Raw genomic sequence first — 23,183 nt, 5'->3', positions numbered from 1 at the left:
GGCCTATCTTCTCACTTGTAAAGGAAAGAGTGAGGTTACCAGGACTGGAACTTGAGGATGTCTGGCTCAAGAGGCCGGTGGTATTCCACACCATGGGCTCAAGGATCCAGAGTTCTCTAATGCAAAACGGGCTGAGGGTCGAACACCAGGCAGACCCGGTGCCACCCTCAGCTCCGCCACTTCCGGGAGCTTAGATTAGCCACCCCACCTCTTTGTCGCTCAGCTTCCTCGTCCACTAAATGGGCGTGACAAAAACGCTCTTCCAGGGTGGTGCTAGGGCTGAAATGCAGTGAAGGATGCCAGGCCCTCAGCCCAGGGTCCTTTACTGGCAAACCCAAATCACCCTCAGCCAGCCTGGCTTCAGAATCCCGGGCTGAGGGGGTCTTCTCTGGGGGACAGGGGAGCTGGGAAGGAGGTATTGCCAGTGATATCCTGTCGGAGCCCAGTCTTCTGGGTTGCATAAGACTGGGATGGTTATAATAGTACACGTCCAGGTGAGGGGCTGCTGGCCCAGAGAAGAGACACCAGGTTTCTCCCCATCAGCCACGGGAGGCGTCTCACATTCACACTCTGTTTCAATCCACTAATAGTTACCGAAGGCCCCTAATGCTGAACAGAGTCTCCAGCACTGAGAACACAGCAACGGACAAGGCGGGTGCAATCCTACCTCGGAATTCCATCCAACCCAAGTTCACATCCTCAGTTATCAATTAGGTTCCACATATTTCCCAGCACACAGCACATGCACCTGGACAGTGAAAGGTCAAGGTTCAAATAATCAGGGCTTCAGGGCCACAACCCCTCACCCAAAATCCTTGAGGCCAGATCTGCTGGAATTCAGAACTTTCCAGATTTTTAGCAGGTTAATACGGTGCGTATACTGTAAACCTCCACAACGGGCAGCACCCATAAGCGGACATGTTAATATTTCTACAGTGAAATGTGTGGATATTCATGTTAGATGGAATTTTAAGATTATTACTAGCGTCACGTCAGTCTACGTCAAATTTTGCAGTGAGCTATAAAAAACTGTCCGTTTTTAAGGATTTTATGGCACTGGGAATATGGGAAGATGGATGTGGCAGGTAGCAAATCTTCTGCTTTTCTTCCCCTCAGTGACCCAGAGGCAAAAGTCCTGGACTACCAGACACAGCAGCAGAAACTCTTTCCTCCACTGGCCAAGGCCTATGCATTCCACTTCGTGGCAAAGAGCCTCTTGGAATTCTTCCATCGCTCCTACAGTTCCATTTTGGACAGAGACTTCAGACTCCTGCCTGAGGTATACCTGCTTTCTCTGGGGGGCAGGAGCTGGGACCATGGCTGAAATGGTCCTCCCACTGGGAAGCAGCCCCAATCCTGCCCCCATGGGCTCTTTCCACTTTCTCCCTCTGCAGACTTCCAACATCCCAGGTGAACTGTACCCTGACATATAAATCCACCTACAACTGGCCCCCAGGAAGCTCCAAACATGTTAGAGGAAATGATCGCAGATAGTGTATAGAACACAGGTGCACAATCCCTAGTGTGTTTTTTTGTTTTTATAAATTTATTTATTTATTTATTTTTGGCTGTGTTGGGTCTTCGTTGCTGCGCGCAGGCTTTCTCTAGTTGCGGCAAGTGGGGGCTACTCTTCCTTGCGGTGCGTGGGATTCTCATTGCAGTGGCTTCTCTTTTTTTTTTTTAATTTTATTTTTTTTTATACAGCAGGTTCTTATTAGTTATCTATTTGATATATATTAGTGTATACATGTCAATCCCAATCTCCCAATTCATCACACCACCCCCAACCCCGCTTTCCCCCCTTGGTGTTTGTTCTCTACATCTGTGTCTCTATTTCTGCCTTGCAAATGGGTGCATCTGTACCATTTTTCTAGATGCCACATATATGCGTTCATATACGATATTTGTTTTTCTCTTTCTGATTTACTTCACTCCATATGACAGTCTCCAGGTCCATTCACAACCCTACAAATGACCCAATTTCGTTCCTTTTTATGGCTGAGTAATACTCCATTGTATATATGTACCACATCTTCTTTATCCATTCGTCTGACAATGGGCATTTATGTTGGTTCCATGTCCTGGCTATTGTAAATAGTGCTGCAATGTACATTAGAATGCATTTGTCTTTTTGAATTATGGTTTTCTCTAGGTATGCCCAGTAGTGGGATTGCTGGGTCATATGGTAATTCTATTTTTAGTTTTTTAAGGAACCTCCATACTATTCTCCATAGTGGCTGTATCAATTTACATTCCCACCAACAGTGCAGGAGGGTTCCCTTTTCTCCACACCCTCTGCAGCATTTGTTGTTTGTAGATTTTCTGATGATGCCCATTCTAACTGGTATGAGGTGATACCTCATTGTAGTTTTGATTTGCATTTCTCTAATCATTAGTGATGTTGAGCAGCTTTTCATGTGCCTCTTGGCCATCTGCATGTCTTCTCTGGAGAAATGACTATTTAGGTCTTCTGCTCATTTTTTGATTGGGTTGTCTGCTTTTTTAATATTGAGCTGCATGAGCTGTTTATATATTTTGGAGATTAATCCTTTGTTGATTCATGTGCAAATATTTTCTCCCATTCTGAGGGTTGTCTTTTCATCTTGTTTATAGTTTCCTTTGCTGTGCAAAAGCTTTGAAGTTTCATTAGGTCCCATTTGTTTATTTTTGTTTATATTTCCATTACTCTAGGAGGTGGGTCAAAAAAGATCTTGCTGTGATTTATGTCAAGAGTGTTCTGCCCATGTTTTCCTCTAAGAGTTTTATAATGTCTGGCCTTACATTTAGGTCTTTAATCTATTTTGAGTTTATTTTTGTGTATGGTGTTAAGGAGTGCTCTAATTTCATTCTTTTACATGTAGCTGTCCAGTTTTCCCAGCACCACTTATTGAAGACACTGTCTTTTCTCCATTGTATATCCTTGCCTCCTTTTTCATAGATTAGCTGACCATAGGAGTGTGGTTTTATCGCTGGGCTTTCTATCCTGTTCCATTGATCTATATTTCTGTTTTTGTGCCAGTACTGTATTGTCTTGATTACTGTAGCTCTGTTGTATAGTATGAAGTCAGGGAGTCTGATTCCCCCAGCTCTGTTTTTTTCCCTCAAGATTGCTTTGGCTATTCGGGGTCTTTTGTGTCTTCATACAAATTTTAAGATTTTTTGTTCTAGCTCTGTAAAAAAATGCCACTGATAATTTGATAGGGATTGCATTGAATCTGTAGATTGCTTTGGGTAGTACAGTCATTTTCACAATATTGATTCTTCCAAACCAAGAACATGGTATATCTCTCCATCTGTTGCTATCATCTTTGATTTCTTTCCTCAGTGTCTTATAGTTTTCTGAGTACAGGTCTTTTACCTCCTTAGATAGGTTTATTCCTAGGTATTTTATTCTTTCTGTTACAATGGTGAATGGGATTGTTTCCTTAATTTCTCTTGCTGATCCTTCATTGTTTAGTGTATAGGAATGCAAGAGATTTCTGTGCATTAATTTTGTATCCTGCAACTTTACCAAATTCATTGATTAGGTCTAGTAGTTTTCTGGTGGCATCTTTAGGATTCTCTATGTATAGTATCATGTCATATGCAAACAGTGATCCAGTTTTACTTCTTCTTTTCCAATTTGGATTCCATTTATTTCTTCTTCTCTGATTGCCGTGGCTAAAATTTCCAAAACTATGTTGAATAATAGTGGCGAGAGTGGACATTCTTGTCTTGTTCCTGATCTTAAAGGAAATGCTTTCAGTTTTTCACCACTGAGAATGATTCCTGCTGTCGGTTTGTCATATATGGTCTTTATTATGTGGAGGTAGGTTCCCTCTATGCCCACTTTCTGGAGAGTTTTTATCATAAATGGGTGCTGACTTTTGTCAAAAGCTTCTTCTCCATCTATTGAGATGATCATACAGTTGCTATTCTTCAATTTGTTAATATGGTGTATCACATTGATTGATTTGTGTATATTGAGGAATCCTTGCATCCCTGGGATAAATCCCACTTGATCACGGTGTATGATCTTCTTAATGTGTTGTTGGATTCTGTTTGCTAGTATTTTGTTGAGGATTTTTGCATCTATATTCATCAGTGATATTGGTCTCTAATTTTCTTTTTTTGTAGAATCTTTGTCTGGTTTTGGTTATCAGGGTGATGGGGGACTCATAGAATGAGTTTGGGAGTGTTCCTTCCTCTGCAAGTTTTTGGAAAGAGTTTGAGAAGGATGGGTGTTAGCTCTTCTCTAAATGTTTGATAGAATTCACCTATGAAGCCATCTGGTCCTGGACTTTTGCTTGTTGGAAGATTTTTAATCACAGTTTCAATTGCATTACTTGTGATTGGTCTGTTATTTTCTATTTCTTCCTGGTTCAGTCTTAGAAGGTTATACCTTCTAGGAATTTGTCCATTTCTTCCAGGTTGTCCATTTTATTGGCATAGAGTTGCTTGTAGTAGTCTCTTTTGATGTGCTGCGGTGTCTGTTGTAACTTCTCCTTCTTCATTTCTAATTTTACTGATTTGAGTCCTCTCCCTCTTTTTCTTGATGAGTCTGGCTAAAGGTTTATCAATTTTATCTTCTCAAAGAACCAGCTTTTAGTTTTATTGGTCTTTGCTATTGTTTTCCTTATTTCTATTTCATTTATTTCTGCTCTGATCTTTATGTTTCTTTCCTTCTACTAATTTTGGGTTTTCTTTGTTCTTCTTTCTCCAGTTCCTTTAGGTGTAAGGTTAGATTGTTTATTTGAGATTTTTCTGGTTTCTTGAGGTAGGATTGTATTGCTATAAACTTCCCTCTTAGAACTGCTTTTGCTGCATCCCATAGGTTTTGGATCATCGTGCTTTTGTTGTCAATTGTCTCTAGGTATTTTTTGATTTCCTCTTTGATTTCTTCAGTGATCTCTTGGTTATTTAGTAATGTATTGTTTAGCTTCCACGTGTTTGTGTTTTTTATGGGTTTTTTTCCCTGTAATTTATTTCTAATCTCATAGTGCTGTGGTCAGAAAAGATGCTTGATATGATTTCAATTTTCTTAAACTTACCGAGGCTTGATGTGTGACCCAAGATGTGATCTATCCTGGAGAATGTTCCGTGTGCACTTGAGAAGAAAGTGTAATCTGTTGTTTTTGGATGAAATGTCCTATAAATATCAATTAAATCTATCTGGTGTACTGTGTCATTTAAAGCTTGTATTTCCTTATTAATTTTCTGTCTGGATGATCTGTCCATTGGTGTAAGTGAGGTGTTAAAGTCCCCCACTATGACTGTGTTACTGTCGATTTCCTCTTTTATAGCTGTTAGCAGTTGCCTTATGTATTGAGGTGCTGCTATGTTGGGTGCATATATATTTATAATTGTTATATCTCCTTCTTGGATTGATCCCTTGATCATTATGTAGTGTCCTTCCTTGTCTCTTGTAACATTCTTTACTTTAAAGTCTATTTTATCTGAAATGAGTATTGCTACTCCAGTTTTCTTTTGATTTCCATTTGCATGGAATACCTTTTTCCATTCTCTCACTTTCAGTCTGTATGTGTCCCTAGGTCTGAAGTGGGTCTCTTGTAGACAGCATATATATGTATATATATATATATATATATATATATATATGGGTCTTGTTTTTGTATCTATTCAGCAAGCTTATGCCTTTTGGTTGGAACATTTAATCCATTTACATTTAAGTTAATTATCGATATGTATGTTCCTATTACCATTTTCTTAATTGTTTTGGGCTTGTTTTTGTAGGTCCTTTTCTTCTTTTGTGTTTTCCACTTAGAGACGTTCCTTTAGCATTTGTTGTAGAGCTGGTTTGGTGGTGCTGAATTCTCTTAGCTTTTGCTTGTCTGTAAAGCTTTTGATTTCTCTATCGAATCTGAATGAGATCCTTGCCTGGTAGAGTAACCTTGGTTGTACATTCTTCCCTTTCATCACTTTAAGTATATCGTGTCACTCCCTTCTGGCTTGTAGAGTTTCTGCTGAGAAATCAGCTTTTAACCTTATGGGAGTTCCCTTGTATGTTATTTGTCATTTTTCCCTTGTTGCTTTTAATAATTTTTGTCTTTAATTTTTGTAAATTTGATTACTGTGTGTCTTGGTGTGTTTCTCCTTGGGTTTATCCTGCCTGGGACTCTGCACTTCCTGGATTTGGGTGGCTATTTCCTTTCCCATGTTTGGGAAGTTTTCGACTATAATCTCTTCAAATATTTTCTCTAGTCCTTTCTCTCTCTCTTCTCCTTCTGGGACCCCTAAAATGCGAATGTGGTGTGTTTAATGTTGTCCCAGAGGTCTCTTAGGCTGTCTTCATTTCTTTTCATTCTTTCTTCTTTATTCTGTTCTGTGGCAGTGAATTCTACCATTCTGTCTCCCAGGTCACTTATCTGTTCTTCTGCCTCGGTTATTCTGCTATTGATTCCTTCTAGTGTAGTTTTCATTTCAGTTATTGAATTGTTCATCTGTGTTTGTTTGTCCTTTAATTCTTCTAGGTCTTTGTTAAACATTTCTTGCATCTTCTCAATCTTTGCCTCCATTCTTTTTCCGAGGTCCTGGATCATATTCACTATCATTATTCTGAATTCTTTTTCTGGAAGGCTGCCTGTCTCCACTTCATTTAGTTGTTTTTCTGGGGTTTTATCTTGTTCCTTCATCTGGTACATAGTCCTCTATCTTTCTGTGAATGTGGTTTTCTTTCCACAGGCTGCAGGACTGTAGTTCTTCTTGCTTCTGCTGTCTGCCCTCTGGTGGATGAGGCTATCTAAGAGGCTTATGCAAGCTTCTTGATGGGAGGGACTGGTGGTGGTAGAGCTGGGTGTTGCTCTGGTGGGCAGAGCTCAGTAAAACTTTAATCTGCTTGTCTGCTGATGGGTGGGGCTGAGTTCACTCCCTGTTGGGTGTTTGGCCTGAGATGATCCAGCACTGGAGGCTACAGGCTCTTTGGTGGGGCTAATGGCAGACTCCGGGAGGGCTCATGCCAAGGAGTACTTCCCAGATCTTCTGCTTCCAGTGTCCTTGTCCCCGCAGTGAGCCAAGCCAACCCCCGCCTCTGCAGGAGACCCTCCAACACTAGTAGGTAGGTCTGGTTCAGTCTCCTATGGGGTCATTGCTCCTTCCCCTGGGTCCTGATGTGCACACTACTTTGTGTGTGCCCTCCAAGAGTGGAGGCTCTGTTTCCCCCAGTCCTGTTGAAGTCCTGCAATCAAATCCCACTAGCCTTCAAAGTCTGATTCTCTGGGAATTCCTCCTCCCAGGTCCTTTGCCAGACCCCCAGGTTGGGAAGCCTGACGTGGGGCTCAGAACCTTCACTCCAGTGGGTGGACTTCTGTGGTATAAGTATTCTCCAGCTTGTGACTCACCCACCCAGCGGTTATGGGATTTGATTTTATTGTGATTGCGCCCCTTCTATTGTCTCATTGCAGCTTCTCCTTTGTCTTTGGATGTGGGGTATCTTGAACTTTTTTGGTGAGTTCCAGTGTCTTTCTGTCGATGACTGTTCAGCAATTAGTTGTGATTCCAGTGCTCCCGCAAGAATAAGTGAGCTCATGTCCTCCTACTTCACCATCTTGAACCAATCTCTCTTCTCTTGTTGCGGAGCAGGGGCTCTAGGCACAGGTTGCAGTAGTTGTGGTACGCAGGCTCAGTAGTTGTGGCTCGCAGGCTCTAGAGCACAGGCTCAGTAGTTGTGGCACACAGGTTTAGCTGCTCTGCGGCATGTGGGATCTTCCCAGACCAGGGATCGAACCCGTGTCCCCTGCACTGGCAGGCAGATTCTTAACCACTGTGCCACCAGGGAAGTCCCCCCTGGTGTGTCTCTGAAACCTGGAAAGCTCTGAAAACCAAAAGTCATTTAGAACTCATTTGGTGGCACAGTTTGACCTGAATTAACCTGATTTATCCCACTGAGTGTGAATACATTTTGCAGCCGAAAATATTAATACACTGGATCACTAGGGTCTCCCTGGACTCCTCTAGGGGTATTATATATAATCTACCTTAAATGCGCTGCTTTACCTTTCTAAAATTCAAAACATATCTGATTACAAAACGCATCTGGACCCAAGATTCTCAGATAAAGGACGGTGGCCTTACATACAGATTTGGTCTGTCCAGGCTCTGTGCTTTGTAAGCATTGCTTCAGTAATCCTTCCAACTGTACCGCAGGCACCATTTGTATACCCATTTTACAGATGAGGAAAGTGAAGCACAGAGAGGTTAAGGGACATGACCCTTCCTCCCAAGGACTTGAAAGTGTGAAAGATGGGTAAGGGCTTTCAAGAACCAAAAACTCAAACCAGGTTGGCTGCCTGGCAGCCCCTCCTACAACCCAGAGCAGTGGGCTGATGGTGGACCTGCATCCTCACAGACAAGCCCTCCAAAACCTCTGCCTGCCAGCAAAATCCACAGCTCCTGGATAATGGCGAGACCAATCCTAGAAGCACTCTCTTCCCAAGATCCTGGAGACACTGGTCTAGACAGTTTTCCTTCGTTCTTATTGCCCCTACAGCAACACTGCCTCTTTTTATGACCTTGGGTGAGTCACGTAACCCGAGTCTGTCTTCTCATTCATAAAGTTGTGAGCTGAGGAAACAGTTCTTATCTCACAGAGCTGTTCTCAGCATAGAGTGGGTGCTCCATGAGTGGTAAGCATGGCTGTAACTGAACGGCCCCTTAGGCCACCTGACCCCCTTCCTGTTTTTGCAGCTTCACGCACTGAGTGCAGGTATGAAGGCCTTGGTGTCGGACTTCTGCGTCCAGGGAGCTGAGCTGTGCCGCAGGGCCTGTGGTGGACATGGCTACTCGAAGCTGAGCGGCCTGCCCTCCCTGGTCACCAGAGTGACAGCCTCCTGCACCTACGAGGGTGAGAACACGGTGCTCTACCTGCAGACAGCCAGGTAAGGCCCACGTCTCTGTCCAACCCTCAGGGACCCCACCAAGCTTCTGCCTGGGTTGAAGCACCATCTGATGCCCACAGAGGGAGCAGACTTTGGGGACCACCGTCTGCAGACTGTCCAACTCCCACATTATGTCTCCAATCCATCCACTTCTCCCCAGACTCATGCAGCTCCCAGCCAGGCTGCCACACCCTCCACCAGGACAACATCAATCTCCTCACTGGTCAGCTGCTTCCACCCTGCCCCATTTCCATCCTTCCTCCACAGGCAGCCAGGGGGATTTTTTTGAAGCCTAAAGAAGATCACATCTTTCCCTTGCTTGAAATTCTTCAATGGCTTCCCACAGCTCACAGGAAAATGCCACAGTCCACACTGTGGCCTGCAAGGACCTTAAGACATGGCCCCTGCCTCCCCTCCATCCTCTCACAACCTTCTCCTCTGCTCACTTTGCCAGCCACACGTTTCTTCTTCGGGGCCTGCACACTCACTTCCCTCCCCCTAATCCTCTCCACCGCCAGGCTCCTCCTCATCTTCAGGTCTCAGCTAAAATGACACTTCCTTCAGATGCCCCCCTACTGCGTCTCTTTTTGTGTGACGGGCCTTGAGGGCAGGGAGTCTGCCGGCCTTGTTCACTGCAGCATCCCCAGGTTCAGCACAGGGTCTGCACCAGGAGGCTCCAACCTGAAAGGCAGGGAGGAATGGCTGATTCCCCCTCCCCGCAACAGGCGGTTTCTTTCTCTCTCTCTTATGTCTGTGGGTCTCGTGGCTGACCAGGCCTTTCACGTGCGTCTATCTCAGGTGAGTAGACAGGCCAAATACTTCTCCAGGCAGGGAGAAAGGACCTGCTGGCAAATTGGCTAGGTAACATTTCTTTAAAAAAATTTTAAACATACAACATTTGTTTTTTCTTTTCAAATTACAAAAGGAATACAAAATCATGTATTAGATACTCTATGCCCCACACTGTGCCAAGTGCTCTGCAAATATTATCTCATTCAGTTTTCCCAAACCCCCTCTCAGGTGACCCCATCCTCATCTAGAGATGGAGGCACTGAGGCTGAGGGAAGTGAGGTCACACAGGTCTGCATGGAGCTGCAGAGGAATCCAGGGTTGTCTGACCCAGAGCCGCTAACCATTGGATTAGCACAAGGAAGAAGCTAAGAGTCACCTGTAGTTCTCCTATACATGCTTGCAATCTTGCATCTATCCTTTTATGAGCTAAGAAAATTTAATTTCCGCCATCACTGTACAATTCATCATAAATCCCCGAATCATAAGATCTTAGCCAAGAGAAAAGATTCTGTTTGTTCAGGTATCAAAAGAATTTATGTTCATGGTCTGAGAATGTCTGAAGTCTACAGCTCCAGCTCCATTTCACTGTGAAAGAAGCTACAGCCTCGGGATGCATTTCGGCTTTTGAGTGAAGAGTAGCTATCAGTAGGGACCTGGGAAAGAAAGTGGGTGGCCCTGGTTCTCCCACGGGGAGCGTAAGAGTGCATGACGCTGGGAGAGGGGTGCTGGGCTGTCCCTCAGGGCTCCCCACCCTCTCACCTGCTGGTACCCCTGCCCCCTAGGTTTCTGGTGAAGAGCTACCTGCAGGCTCAGGAGTCCACATCACAGAGGTCTCTCCCTCAGTCTGTTGCATACCTGACTGCACCTGACCTGGCCAAGTGCCCAGCCCAAAATGTAGCCGACTTCCTCCACCCAGAGCTTTACACCACTGCCTGGGCACACGTGGCAGCCAGGTAAGCCAAGCTCAGAAATCAACCATCCCACCTGGGGGCAGGCTCCTTCCCACTAAGGCCTTTGGGACTGGCTGGGTGGACATTCTAGGATACTCTTCCAAAAACCACCCCCTTCCCCAACCTCCTCAGTCCTCTCAGCTCCTGCCACCAGGGGCAGAAAGGAGAATTCAACCTGTCAGCCATGGACCACTATCACTTCCCCATCCTGGTCAAGATAGTAGGAAGACATCACCCCTCTAGCCAGTGCAAGGAATTTTTAAAATCTTAGGTTCTTACTGTGGTTTGCATTACAAAGAATGTACCCATATGTAAATACTACATATGTATTGGTACATAAATACTAATAAATAAAGCAATACAGTCATCCATCTGTATCTGCAGGGGATTGGTTCCAGGACCCCTGCAGATACCAAACTCCCAGGATGCACAAGTCCCTTCTATAAAATGGGATATTTGCAGATTTGCAATATTATGTGTAGGTATTTGCATATGCACATCCTCCCATTTACTTTAAATCATCTCTAGATTACTTATAATACCCAATAAAATGTAAATATTATGTAAATAGGTGTAAATACAATGTAAATGATATGTAAATAGTTGCCAGCATGCAGCAAATTCTATTTTTGCTTTTTGGAACTTTCTAGAATGTTTTTTTCCCAAATATTTGATTCTTGGTTGAATTTGAAGATGTGGAAACTGTGGATACAGAGGGACAACTGTGCTCACGTATTCGAAATATCCCACAATCTAAAAATAATTTTCAAAAATGTGACTATAACAAGGGATAGTATATGTTTATTTCCAGGGTCTAGTAGACAAGACCAAGGACTCCTCCATTCTGTCATCCAGCAAATATCATTGGACACTTACTGTATGTCAGGAATGTCCAAACATGCCAGGGGGCTGGGAATAAAGACACCATCATGGAAAAGGTGGAGAGATTTAGCTACCTAGAAAGGAAACCTTCTGAGCCCCTCCCCAACTAAAACACCAAAAAAACCTGGAAAAAACAGTTTCATTATATAATATGAGGTCTTATAACCTAACCTGTGGTCTCAGGGATGGTTAATAGTCATTTCAAGATCACAAGCAACTTGGGACATTCATTTATGTTTTTCCACAAATATTTAGTACCTATAATCTGCCAGGCACTGTTCCAGTCACTAGGGATCTATCAGTAAACCAGTCCGACAAAAAGCCCAGGCCTCGGGCTTCCCTGGTAGCACAGTGGTTAAGAATCCGCCTGCCAATGCAGGGGATATGGGTTCGAGCCCTGGTCCGAAAGATCCCACATGCCACGGAGCAACTAAGCCCGTGCGCCACAACTACTGAGCCTGCGCTCTACACCCCACAAGCCATAACTACTGAGCCTGCATGTTGCAACTACTGAAGCCCGTGAGCCTAGAGCCTGTGCTCCACAAGAGAAGCCCCCGCAATGAGAAGCCCACACACCGCAACGAAGAGTAGCCCCCGCTCGCTGCAACTAGAGAAAGCCTGCACGCAGCAACGAAGACCCAATGTAGGGAAAAAAAAAAAAAAACCCAGGTCTCACAGAACTAACATTTCAGTTGGAGCAGTGGGGCAGGCAAAATAAGGCTGCTCAGGGTAATTAAAATGCCATCAAAGTTGGTCTTCCATATCCCCAGATGCAGAACCTGTGAATAAGGAGGGTGACCATACTATACTTTTATACCGGGACTTGAGTATCTCGATTTTGGTATCTGTGGTGGTCCTGGAACCAATCCCCCCGGAAATACCAAGGGACGGCTGTATATTGCTTTTTGCTTAGAACTCAATGTGACATGTGCTTATCTATCCCATGACAAAGCAAAATAAGTATTGCTTAATAAACAGTTTGTTTTGCATACAAATTCCAAGGGTCATGAGTGGATGGGCAGGGAATAGAAAATAAAAGAATAAAGGTTAACTAAATGGCAAATTACCAATTTCGTGGTTTGGAGAACAAGGATTGGTTTTCTTTTCTCCTCTTTTCTTTTCTTTTAAGGTCCCTTTGGTAGAACTTAGAGCAGACTGGGTGACTGACAGGCTTCACTAGCCTTTAGAGGAAAACCACTCTCCTTGCTCAGCCATAGGAAGTCAGTCAGTTGAATGGCCTGAAAACACTGGTATCAGGATGGAGTCTGCATTAGAAAGAAGGGATGGTGCCCGGGCCCTGAGGCTTTACAGCCGGGAGGTTAAGAACAGCTCCACTCCTTACTAGCTACGTGACGCTGGACCAGTTAATTAGCCTCTCTAGCACTCAGTGTTCCCCACTGCAAATTGGGAATGCCTACTCTTAAAAGGGTTAAAGAGATAACGTATACCAAGTATTTAGGTTTGTAACACAAACAAATGGTCAATAAATTGGTATTATTTCTACTTCTGTGGGACCCCAGGCAGCCTGGGACCAAATGCCACCCATCTCTTCCCCACTTGTTCAAAAACAGAACCTTTTTTCTTTGGCCTTTAGGCTCATAAAGGACTCAGTGCATCACTTACAGACTCTCATGCAATCTGGGGCTGACAGGCACGAGGCATGGAACCAGACCACTGTCATACATCTCCAGGCCGCCAAGGTGAGCTGCCCAGCAGCTAAAGCTGAAACAGACCTGTTTTGTTTCCCCAGCAGGTTGTCCTGCTGAGAAAATCAGAACTCTGCCATTATTCCCCAGCCCTGCTCAGTGGCTGCCTTTATTTGACTTTCAAGGCTTTAGTCCAGGGTATTTTAATTAAAGGACTTAACTCCAAAGCAATCTTACTGGCAGCTCTTAGGGAAAAAGTGTAATGAGGCAGTGTTATTGGATTTGCTTCAGGTTGTTCAAATATTTCCTCCCAGATAGAAAAGCAGGTCAAGTCTCTCCTCAGCCCCACAGGCAATCCTTAGATGTCTGATTCCATTTCCACTACATTTTGTGTTTGCGCATAATTCACAGTCAGTCAGCAAATATTTGAGCACCCACTCAACATCAGCCATCAGGCTGGGTACTGGGGGCTCAACAGCGTCCACAGACGGCTGCGATCAGGAAAGCACCGTCACGGGGAAATAAATACAGGCTGCCACAAGATCCCAGAGCAGGTGCAAGTCTACCCAGCTTGAGGAGTCAGAAAGCCTTCTCAGAAGTGGCGTATAGGCCAGGACTGCAAGGATGGGCCGAAATTAACCAGGCAAGGGGTGGAGGCTGTGGCTTTGGACAGGAAGGTGTCCCAGCAAAGGGATGAGGAGGTGTAGAAGGAGGAGGCAAGAAAAGGCATGGTGCTTGGGAGGAGATGTACATCCTTCCAAGGAGAACCTAAAGGAAGAAGACAAACCAGGACAGGAAGGAGGATAGGGGAGGAGGAAAGATAGGCAAGGCCTGGCACCTGCACCACTGTGAGAAGTCTGACTTCTGTTTCTCATTGCAGTGGGAAGCCTCTGCAGGGTCTGTATCAGAGGAGCGAAGCGATCAGTTTCATTCTAGAAGGATCATACAGGCTTCAGGGGGTGGAATGGACTGGAGGCTAGAGGCCAGTACGGAGCAGGCAGCAGCAGTCTGGGCAAGGGCTGAGGGTGATCCAGACCATGAATCTGCCAGAGGGCACGGAGAGAAGTGGGTAGATGCAGAGATATTAAGGGTGTAGGAGAAAGGGACGGGCTTCAGGGAGCAATGCGGTGGGAAGGAGGTAGGAATGACTGCTGAGCTCTAGCTAAGGCAGCTGGGACTCTGGCCCTACCTACAGCTGGAAAACCAAGGCGTTCCCTTCAATCCTCAGGCAGCAGGCCCCAAAAATAGCAGGCTAGAACAGGGGAGCCCAGAAGCGTTTTGCAGCCTCCCTCATGGGTCGGGCAGGGCAGGGCTGGTCAGGCAGGCTGGGCATGAGCGCCACCTGGTGACCTGCCACCTCCATCACATCGGCCGGCGCCGGTACTGACTCTGCCACCCTCCATTCCGCTCCGGCCGTCACAGAGGCACCCCCTGCTGTGTCAAATGTCCGGGTCAACACAGAAGAGGGTAAGCAAATGCTGTGCTCTCACCAGACACCTAAAAAGGAGCCACACCTGCCCATGATTCGCCTGCTTTCCAAACCCATGGCCGGCCATGCACCACACACTGCTTGCCAGGGTTACCTCATATTAAATGACCCTGAGAGGGAAAGTAAGCATAGCCTCAGTTTTAAGGATGAGCGGCTTCCTGGGAAGACGGTGCCCAAGCCGAGTCTCTAAAGTCATAATGCGCAGGGAAATCTGCGCTTTCTGGTCTTTGGGCTCTGGGAGGACATCTACTCTACAGAAACCTCAAGTACCCAACTGGGTCTCATCTGGAAACCACAAATGTGTAGGTAGAGTGATGGCAACACAGCGGGGGGGTGGGGGGGGGACAGTGGCAGAGGGGTGGAGGAGGAGGACCGGACCCTGGCCTAAGTTCTGGTCCCAGCCCATTATAATCTCGCCTCAGTCTCTGGTGGCTTTGGCAACACAGCACAGCGGTTAACAGTACAAACTTGACCGAGAGGCAGCCTACCCTGGTTTGGATCTCACTGCCACCACTCACCAGCCAGTGCTTGGGCAGGCAAGGAACTTAATCTCTCGATGCCTCAGACGCCTCATCTGCAAAATGGAGCTACTGATAGTACCTAACTTGTAGGATTATTGTGAAGATTCAATGAGTTAATACCTGTACAACTTGAAGAGCCACCTAGGCTATAAATGCTACACATCCCACCCCAGCCCTAAATTAGGCAGGAAGCAAGACTGAAACAGACACACACACACACACAATAAATAAAGTTCATCGTGTTCAGAGCATAGTGCCGAGGTTTGGCTCAGCCTTTGCCCAAAGGAAGAGGCCACCTTCCTCTCTCTGGTCCTCCTCCTGCTTTGTGAGGCAGAGCTCCTTGGGCAGCTCTTCATCACTCCACTCTTAAACCCAGGTCCCTGAGAATTTAAGGATGTGGCTCTCGGATTAGAAAAGAGAAACAGGGCCTAAGTGAAAAAACTGAGGCTCTCCAGCTGTGCCAAACTGGGTCCAGTTTGAACACCAAGGGCTGTCTGACCCAGCAGGGGCAGCAGAGCACATCTTCTCCTTTTCCATATTCAAATGCTGCAAACCCAGCATGGCTGTGAGCACCCCAGGTCCAGGTGGCAAAGTGGTATTGTTAGCACCCACGTGAGGCCTCCCTGGGAAAGGCAGATCCACTCCAAGTGAGAAACCTCATCAGGTCACTGGCCTGTTGAAGACTCTGGTGGCCCCCTGACCCCCACAGAATAAAATCCCAACCATGTCATTCACAGCCCTTCATCGACCTGGGTCCCAATTGCCCGTCCACCCTAACTTTCACAGTTCCCTGTCATCACCTCACCTTACCCTCAAATTGCTGCAGCCTCCTGAAAGTATAGCCCTGTGCCCGTGCAGTTCTCCCCTACCTAAGAATGACTTTACCCTCATTCCTTGTCCCTCGGGTAAACTCCTTTGATCCTTCGAGACACTCTAAGCCTTGCTACTTCAAGTCACTACCAGTAGGATGGGCATTACTGGGGAGCTATTCCAAAATCTGCATTTTGACAAAATCCCCAGGTAATCTGTACACACATAAAAATTTGAGAAGACCTAATATATATGCTCTCCTTTTCTCTCTCCTCCCATAGAACTCGTATATCCTACCAGATAAAAATAATGTGCATTTGTCTTAGGGAGAAGGGTTTAATAACCAGTAAAGCAGGAGCACCCACCAATCAGAAAGGACTTCAGACCTAAGGGAGGCAGGGTCCTTAAAGCCTCCTGCTGGGTCAGGCGGCGTTAAACCTTTAGTTGCTGGGCTGTGTGGAGGAGGGGGCATCCCTGGGAAGAAGCCTGGCAGAGGAGGTTCTCGCCAGATGAAGGCAGTGGTCACTTACCAACCAGCATCAAAGTATTATTTTAACCACCGACGAAGCCGGACTGTTGTATATGGGCTAAATAGCTTACCTCAAGGAGTTTACATTCTAGCTAGGATAAATTTTGTGTACATCTTGAACCTCTATTCTCTCACTTCAAGGCACACACACACACACACACACACACAACCACTGCCTTGAACACGGCAGACAATAAGTAGCTGTTTTCTTGAGAAAAGCAGTGCTGTCCTCCACTGTCCCCAGGTCAGCCTCCAATACTGCTGTATTCTCTCTCTCTGCTTTCAAACCTACTTGAGTGGCCCAAGGAAAATGAGGAAACTAAGGGCCAAGTTCCAGAGCCCACCAGCCCCCAGCACGCACACACACACACGTGTGCACACACACGCGTGCACACACCCCTGTCAAAAAGGCTCAGTTAGACGCGGTGAGCTAGTAGAAAGGCAGCTGCTTGTCAGCCTGCTGGGAAACACATGGCCACGGCAATCTTATTCCAGCAGTTTTGCCAAGCTTCCAGGATGACTTGTCGAGGCAGAAATCAGAGGCTAACGCATCTCTGTGTCTTTGTAGGCACACCTCTACTATGTCAGTGTGAAGATTTTTACAGAAGCTCTGGAGAAACTGGAAAATCAACCAGCAATTCAGCAGGTGCTCAAACGCCTCTGTGATCTCTATGCTTTACACGGCATCATGACTAACACGGGCGACTTTCTCCATGATGGCTTCCTATCCGGCGCCCAAATAGATGTGGCGAGAAAAGCCTACCTGGACCTTCTCCTCCTCATCCGGTGAGTGGCTGCCCTTCGCCCTAAGCCCTTTGTTCACTTCAAACTCCAAAACCTTCAACTCTAAAACCTTGTTAAATGGGGGTCTGGCAAAAGCAGCACCAGCCCTGGACAGGTTTACATCCTAGCATCATTACACCAACGTAAAGCATTATGAATTAATGAAAGGAAAAAATGGGGGGGAATCACAACTAAAAATGCTTTAGAATAAATTATCTAGCTACCTCAATCGAACTCTTCAACATCGTCCAGAAATGACAGAATCTACAGAATATGAATAAAAGCATACTACATATTAATAATATGTGTTAATTAATAATATTAATGAGCCTTGGTCTTAGCTAATACTTAAGGAACACTTATGCGTGGCAGGCACTATGCCAAAAGCTTTTATATACATCATCTCATTTAACCCTGACAGAGTTCTGAAGTGGATACTATTACGCTCCCCATTTTACAGGGGAGGAAATTCAGGCTTAGGGCCCAAGGTCACACAGTGAGCCAGAGGAGGGTCTGGGTACAATCGAGGACCTGTCTGCCTCCAGAGCATGTGCTCTTAAACTGTATGTTAAAGTGAAGGTTGGGCTATTGTTTATTTCAAATATATCCTTATCTTTGTTGAATATGCTTAGTTGACTAAGCTCACTTTAATACTCCCTCAGCTTCAAGACGACATTTTTAAAATCTAGTAATTCACATACTGATTTGTAACACAATAATATAGTTTTTATATGCAGCATAAGGCGGTGCAGTTTAGGGTCATGACATACTAATGCAATACTTTCATCCTGTCACTTTATATATAATCTAAATGATCACTTTAAAAACATATAAAAACCAAAGCCCCAACATGACCAGGGTACTGGAAGAAACAGAAATTAATACTAATTAGTAACCATTGTCCATAAGATGGAAAATGAGCTAACTTGATAACACAACCTTTTCTGAAAAAATAGGATGCCTGTTGTGTATGTTGGGGGCTGGATGTGGCATGACACATGTGTATATGACTTTTCCCCTAGAACCTCCAATAGTTCACATTATCAACAAGACTAAGAACAAAAAGAAAGGGGAATTCACTGGTGGTCCAGTGGATAAGACTCTGCGCTTCCACTGCAGGGGGCATGGGTTCGATCCCTGGTCAGGGAACTGAGATCCCGCATTCCACGCGGCCCAGCCAATAAATAAAGATTTGAATTTTTTTTATATAATAAGATATTCATGAAGGAGGTTTATAAAAACTAGACCAGGTTCTTTTTCTTTCTAACAATATGCAACATGTTACATATGACTCCAAATAAGCACCTAACGGATAGTTGGTGGTCAGTAAATGTCTGTTCAATTAAATCTTCAAAAATTATCAAAAACTACCTTTGATATAATTATGCCCCGGGTATTAAACTTTCCCTAATATAGAGAATCCAGTGGTGGGAACCATTAATAGCATGATTGAGTACTGCACAGTTCAAGCCCAAGTGTATCTAACTTTCTGAAACGCTTGGCATTTAAAAGCACATGAAGACAATAATGTTCTAGCCCTGACTGCCAGTGATAATGAAACACAAACGATCACCTTAATACCTATAAGCATGATTTTTTAAATCTCCAACAGCACACTAAGTGCTTCCCATGGCCCCAGAGGCTTACAATTCAAGACAAGAAAGACAGCACTGACACAAATAGACAACTTATGCATGCAACAAACCCACAAACTGATTTACTCACATTATGGTTCCTAAGTAACCTTCCGACTACCACAGGGTAATTAGGTATGTAACAGACTCCATGCTTTTAACAGTTCTGTGTTCCATGCCTCGATTATTCAGTATCGCCCTCAGATTTCTGAGATGACAAATGAAGGATGGCACACTATTCTAAGTGACACTGAGAACCAGCTCTCTGTGTTATGGTAATTAACTGACCAAAACAGTTTTTAGTTGTTTAAATGGTCATAAAATCTCAGGTGGGAGACTTCCAGGCAAAGATGGCAGATTGAACATATGCATTTATTTTTGTTCCCTCCTGAAACCCTACTAAAACGTCAGTAAATTAATTTAAAAATTAATAAACCCATAAAAATTTAAATTTTAAAAGGCATTAACACACAAAGAAAGAGAACTGGAGAGGAAACATGAAATTTGGAGAGAAGATGGACTTAGCAGACCTGAATAAACTGAATCATAAACCAGCAGTAGGAAAAGCCAAGAAGTAAACAAGTGCCACCAAAGAACTACAGCACCAGGTGCCTCTGGCAATGGGGGTGAAGGTAAACGTGACAAGATGGGTTGGAAGTCTATTTCAGGAGGAGTTGAATCCCCAGTTCCCCTTCTCCTGTCTGAGTAGTTTTAAGGCTTTCCCTGACCGCACCCTGGCAGGAGGGTAAACAGAGGGTCTACAGACTAGGGGACATCAGGCATAGTTGAGGATGAAGAACATCAGGCTACCCTACAGAAAACAGGGGCTTGAATAAATGTTTATAGGCCAATGCTGACAGCCCTCTCCCCCAGCCCTCTTTCCCCACCGGTTCCCAGCAAATTGGCAGCCAGGCTCGTGTTCTGCAGGAAAATGATAACATGATCCTCCTCTAGAGAATCTAACCAGCCCAAAGGAGAGAGAAGTAAAGACACTGACACCGAGGTCCCCCAATGGTATACCCAGTTCACCCCACAGGGAACCCCACACTGACAAGCACACCCAGACTTCTAATCAGCTAGTTAATGCCCCACTCTTAGCTATGATCAGACACTCAGGGATCACCAGACACCTGAGGAAAGCCCTTGACATAAAAGACAGAGACCAAGCAAGAACAAGGCAACTCGAGGCTCACAAAAGAATCTTCACAGAGAACTTTTTTGAAAGATCAGTAATATCCTCAAAGAGTTAAGAGGAGCTATGGCAACCACAAAACAAGAATGTCATTTCTTAAAAAGTAATATTCAGAGAACCAAAAAAAAAAAAAAGGGCTCTATGAAATTAATGATAGTGAAAATGAAAAGCTCAATTAAAGGACTGGAAGACAAAGCTGCAGAAATCTCGCAGAAAGAAAGCAAAAAGGCAAGAAGACAAAAATAGGAGAGAAGATAAAAATAGTAAGAGGACTGATCCTAACTGTCCATCATCTAAAGAACAGGTCTAGAAAGAGAAGAAAAAGAAAGCAGAAGGGAGCAAATCATTAACAAAATAATTCAAGAAAATACTCCTCAAATGAAGGATATGAGTTTCAGATTGAAAAGGCGACAGACTGGAGGAGAGGAAACAAACACACATACACAAAATAAGTCAAACATATAGCGTGCAAAGTGGTAATAAACGCTACGAAGAAAAAGATAGCAGGGAAGGGGGATGAGGAATGCTGGGGGTGGGGGTGGAGGACTGTAGTTTCAAATAGGTTAGAGAAGGCCTCTCGGGGAAAGTGATGTCTGAGGAAAGATCTGAAGGTGGGGAGGCGAGAAGAGCCATGTGGTTGGCTGGGAAAAGTGCATTCCAGGCAAAGGAGAAGTACAAATGCTGGAAGCCAGAGAGTGCTTGGCATGTCCATCCAGCAAACAGAGAAGAGGCCGCAGCAGCTGGAGTGGCATGACTGAGGTGGAGAATGAGAACAGAGGTCAGAGAACTAGGGGTGGACTGGGAACGACAATGGAGTGGGTGTAGGTCACTGCAAAGACGTAAGACTTTGACTTTCACTTTGTGTGAGAACAAGGAAGGTTCTGAGCGTAGGACAGACACAATCTGAGGAGATCTGAGGTGTGTTTCTAAAGGATCACTCCAGCTGCCATATTAAGAATTGACTCGGGAGGGGGACAAGAGTGAAAAGCAGGGAGTCCAGTCAGGAGGCTGCTGCAATAATCCAGGGGAGAGATGCTGCTGGATTGGACCAGGGTGATAGCACTGGAGGTGGTGGGAAGTGGTAGAAGTCTGGATATATTTTGAAGGTAGAACAAGATTTGCTGACAGATTAGATATGGAATGTAAGAGACAGAGAGGAGTTCAGGTTTTGGGCCAGGACAGAGTCGCCATTTACTATAAACGGGAAAGACTACAGGAAAGCCAGGTTTGGGCAGGATGGATAGAAGGTCTAGAAGGTCAGGAGTTTGGTTTTGAATACATCAAGTTTGAAGAGCCTGCTAGAAATCAAGTAAGATGTTAGTAAGCAGGAGAGACTGGAGAGAAAAATTTCGAAGTCACTGGCATATCGTTGGTATTTAAAGCCATGAGAAGGATGGTATCACAAGGGGTGAGTGTATGAAGAGAAGAGGCCCAGGTACGGAGTCTTGGGACCCTCCAAAGATGATGATGAGGTGACCTCGACAAGAGCTGCTTCAGTGGAATGGTGGGAGTGAAGACCTGAACGGATCTAGTTGAGAAGAGGCGGAGAAGAACTGGAAAGAGCAAGCATCAACAAGCAGAACTCTTTCAAGTTTTGTCACAAAGTGGAGCCAAGATATGGGTCAGATGATGGAGAGGGAAATAGAGTCAAATGATTGTTTTTATTTTCATTTTTTTGCGGTACGCGGGCCTCTCACCGTTATGGCCTCTCCTGCTGCGGAGCACAGGCTCCGGAGGCGCAGGCTCAGCGGCCATGGCTCACGGGCCCAGCCGCTCCGGCATGTGGGATCTTCCCGGACCGGGGCACGAACCCGTGTCCCCTGCATCGGCAGGCGGACCCTCAACCACTGTGCCACCAGGGAAGCCCCAAATGATTGTTTTTAGGTGGGAGAAATGACAGCTTGTTTGGAAACTGATGGAAATGTTTCGGGAGAGAGGGGAATTTTGACGTTATAGGGGAAAGGCAGGAGGACTTCTGGAACATTGCTCTCTCTACTAGGCAGGAGGGGAAGGCATCTAGTGGACGAGGAGGGACTGGTCAGAGCTGGGAACCTGGACAGTTTACCTGTACTATGAGAGAAAACCTCATATGTTTAAATGCATGGGTGGGAACTTGTGGAACTCTTCTTACCACTTCTATTTTACCAGTGGAATAGGACTCAAAGTCATCTAGGTTGAGAGAGATGTGGAGGTGAGCAGTGTAGATCTGAAGATCAAAGAGAAGGTGGGAGATAATCATCTAAGAGAATGAAGGAGTAAATGAATTAGAATGTGATATGACTGCCGGGTAGCAATAAGGGCCCACTTGGGTCCTTATTACAACAGTCAGTATTGGTTTTTCCAGCCATATAGTTACAAAGGTATGGGGCAAAGTCGGTGGAAAACTGGAAATAACGAGGAACGGGGTTTTGCTAAACAAGTATGACAAAGCAAGAAAAATTGTTGAATATTGTTTGGAGGGAGTGAATATAATAAATAGACCATGGAATTTCAGACAGATGAGGGAAGCGAGACCATGTAGATGAGGGACTTTAAATAGGCAGTAGGTGCCAGGAGGGTCAAAGAATCATGAACAGCCCTGTAGGAAAATCATTTCATAATAATGATTAAAGGCCATCCAGAAAGGATTAAATAAGTACAGTATCTCAGTCACCTCAAATACTCTGTGAAACGAGCGTTAAGGAAGAGTATAAACAAACAATCACATATTTTATTTTATATCCTCTGCTAAAAGAGGAAGGGAAGCATGTGAACAATTATTTTAATATTTCATTCCATAGGTTAAAATAATTTTGTCGCTTGAAAGGGAAAATAAGAATCATAGAAGTCAGAATAGTAGAGGGAGTAAGCTAGAAAGAGAGGAGACAGTGACAAGAACATGGCTGAGACTATGGTGAGATGCAGGTGTGGATGACAAGGCCTGGTGCGTGATCTCGGCAGACAGTGACAGAGCCAGGCTGTAGAACACGGTCAATGGGGAGAAGATTCAAGGAACTTCCACACAGACAGTGAAATCACTAAGAACTATGACAGAAGTGCTGGAGAGCGACCCCTAGAACAGGAGAGATGTGGTGGGAACGTG

General features: G+C 44.9%; 1 protein-coding gene across 3 annotated transcripts in view; it reads left to right on the top strand.

Moving 5' to 3' along the window:
- Nucleotides 1-23,183, top strand: part of ACOX2 (acyl-CoA oxidase 2) — a 35,689-nt gene that overhangs the window by 8,255 nt on the left and 4,251 nt on the right. For all 3 annotated transcript variants that reach the window (XM_082664553.1, XM_082664554.1, XM_082664552.1), the window contains 5 exons: nt 1,117-1,279; nt 8,683-8,873; nt 10,448-10,618; nt 13,092-13,197; nt 17,061-17,278. In XM_082664553.1, coding sequence (XP_082520679.1) covers nt 1,117-1,279; nt 8,683-8,873; nt 10,448-10,618; nt 13,092-13,197; nt 17,061-17,278 — 849 coding nt within the window. The remainder of the gene's footprint in view (nt 1-1,116; nt 1,280-8,682; nt 8,874-10,447; nt 10,619-13,091; nt 13,198-17,060; nt 17,279-23,183) is intronic.

Source organism: Grampus griseus (genome assembly GCF_964374135.1).
Source record: "Grampus griseus genome assembly, chromosome: 10".
Classification (NCBI taxonomy): Eukaryota; Metazoa; Chordata; class Mammalia; order Artiodactyla; family Delphinidae; genus Grampus; species Grampus griseus.
The sequence above is the reverse complement of the archived record's forward strand: the minus strand, read 5'-3'. Positions and strand labels throughout refer to the sequence as shown.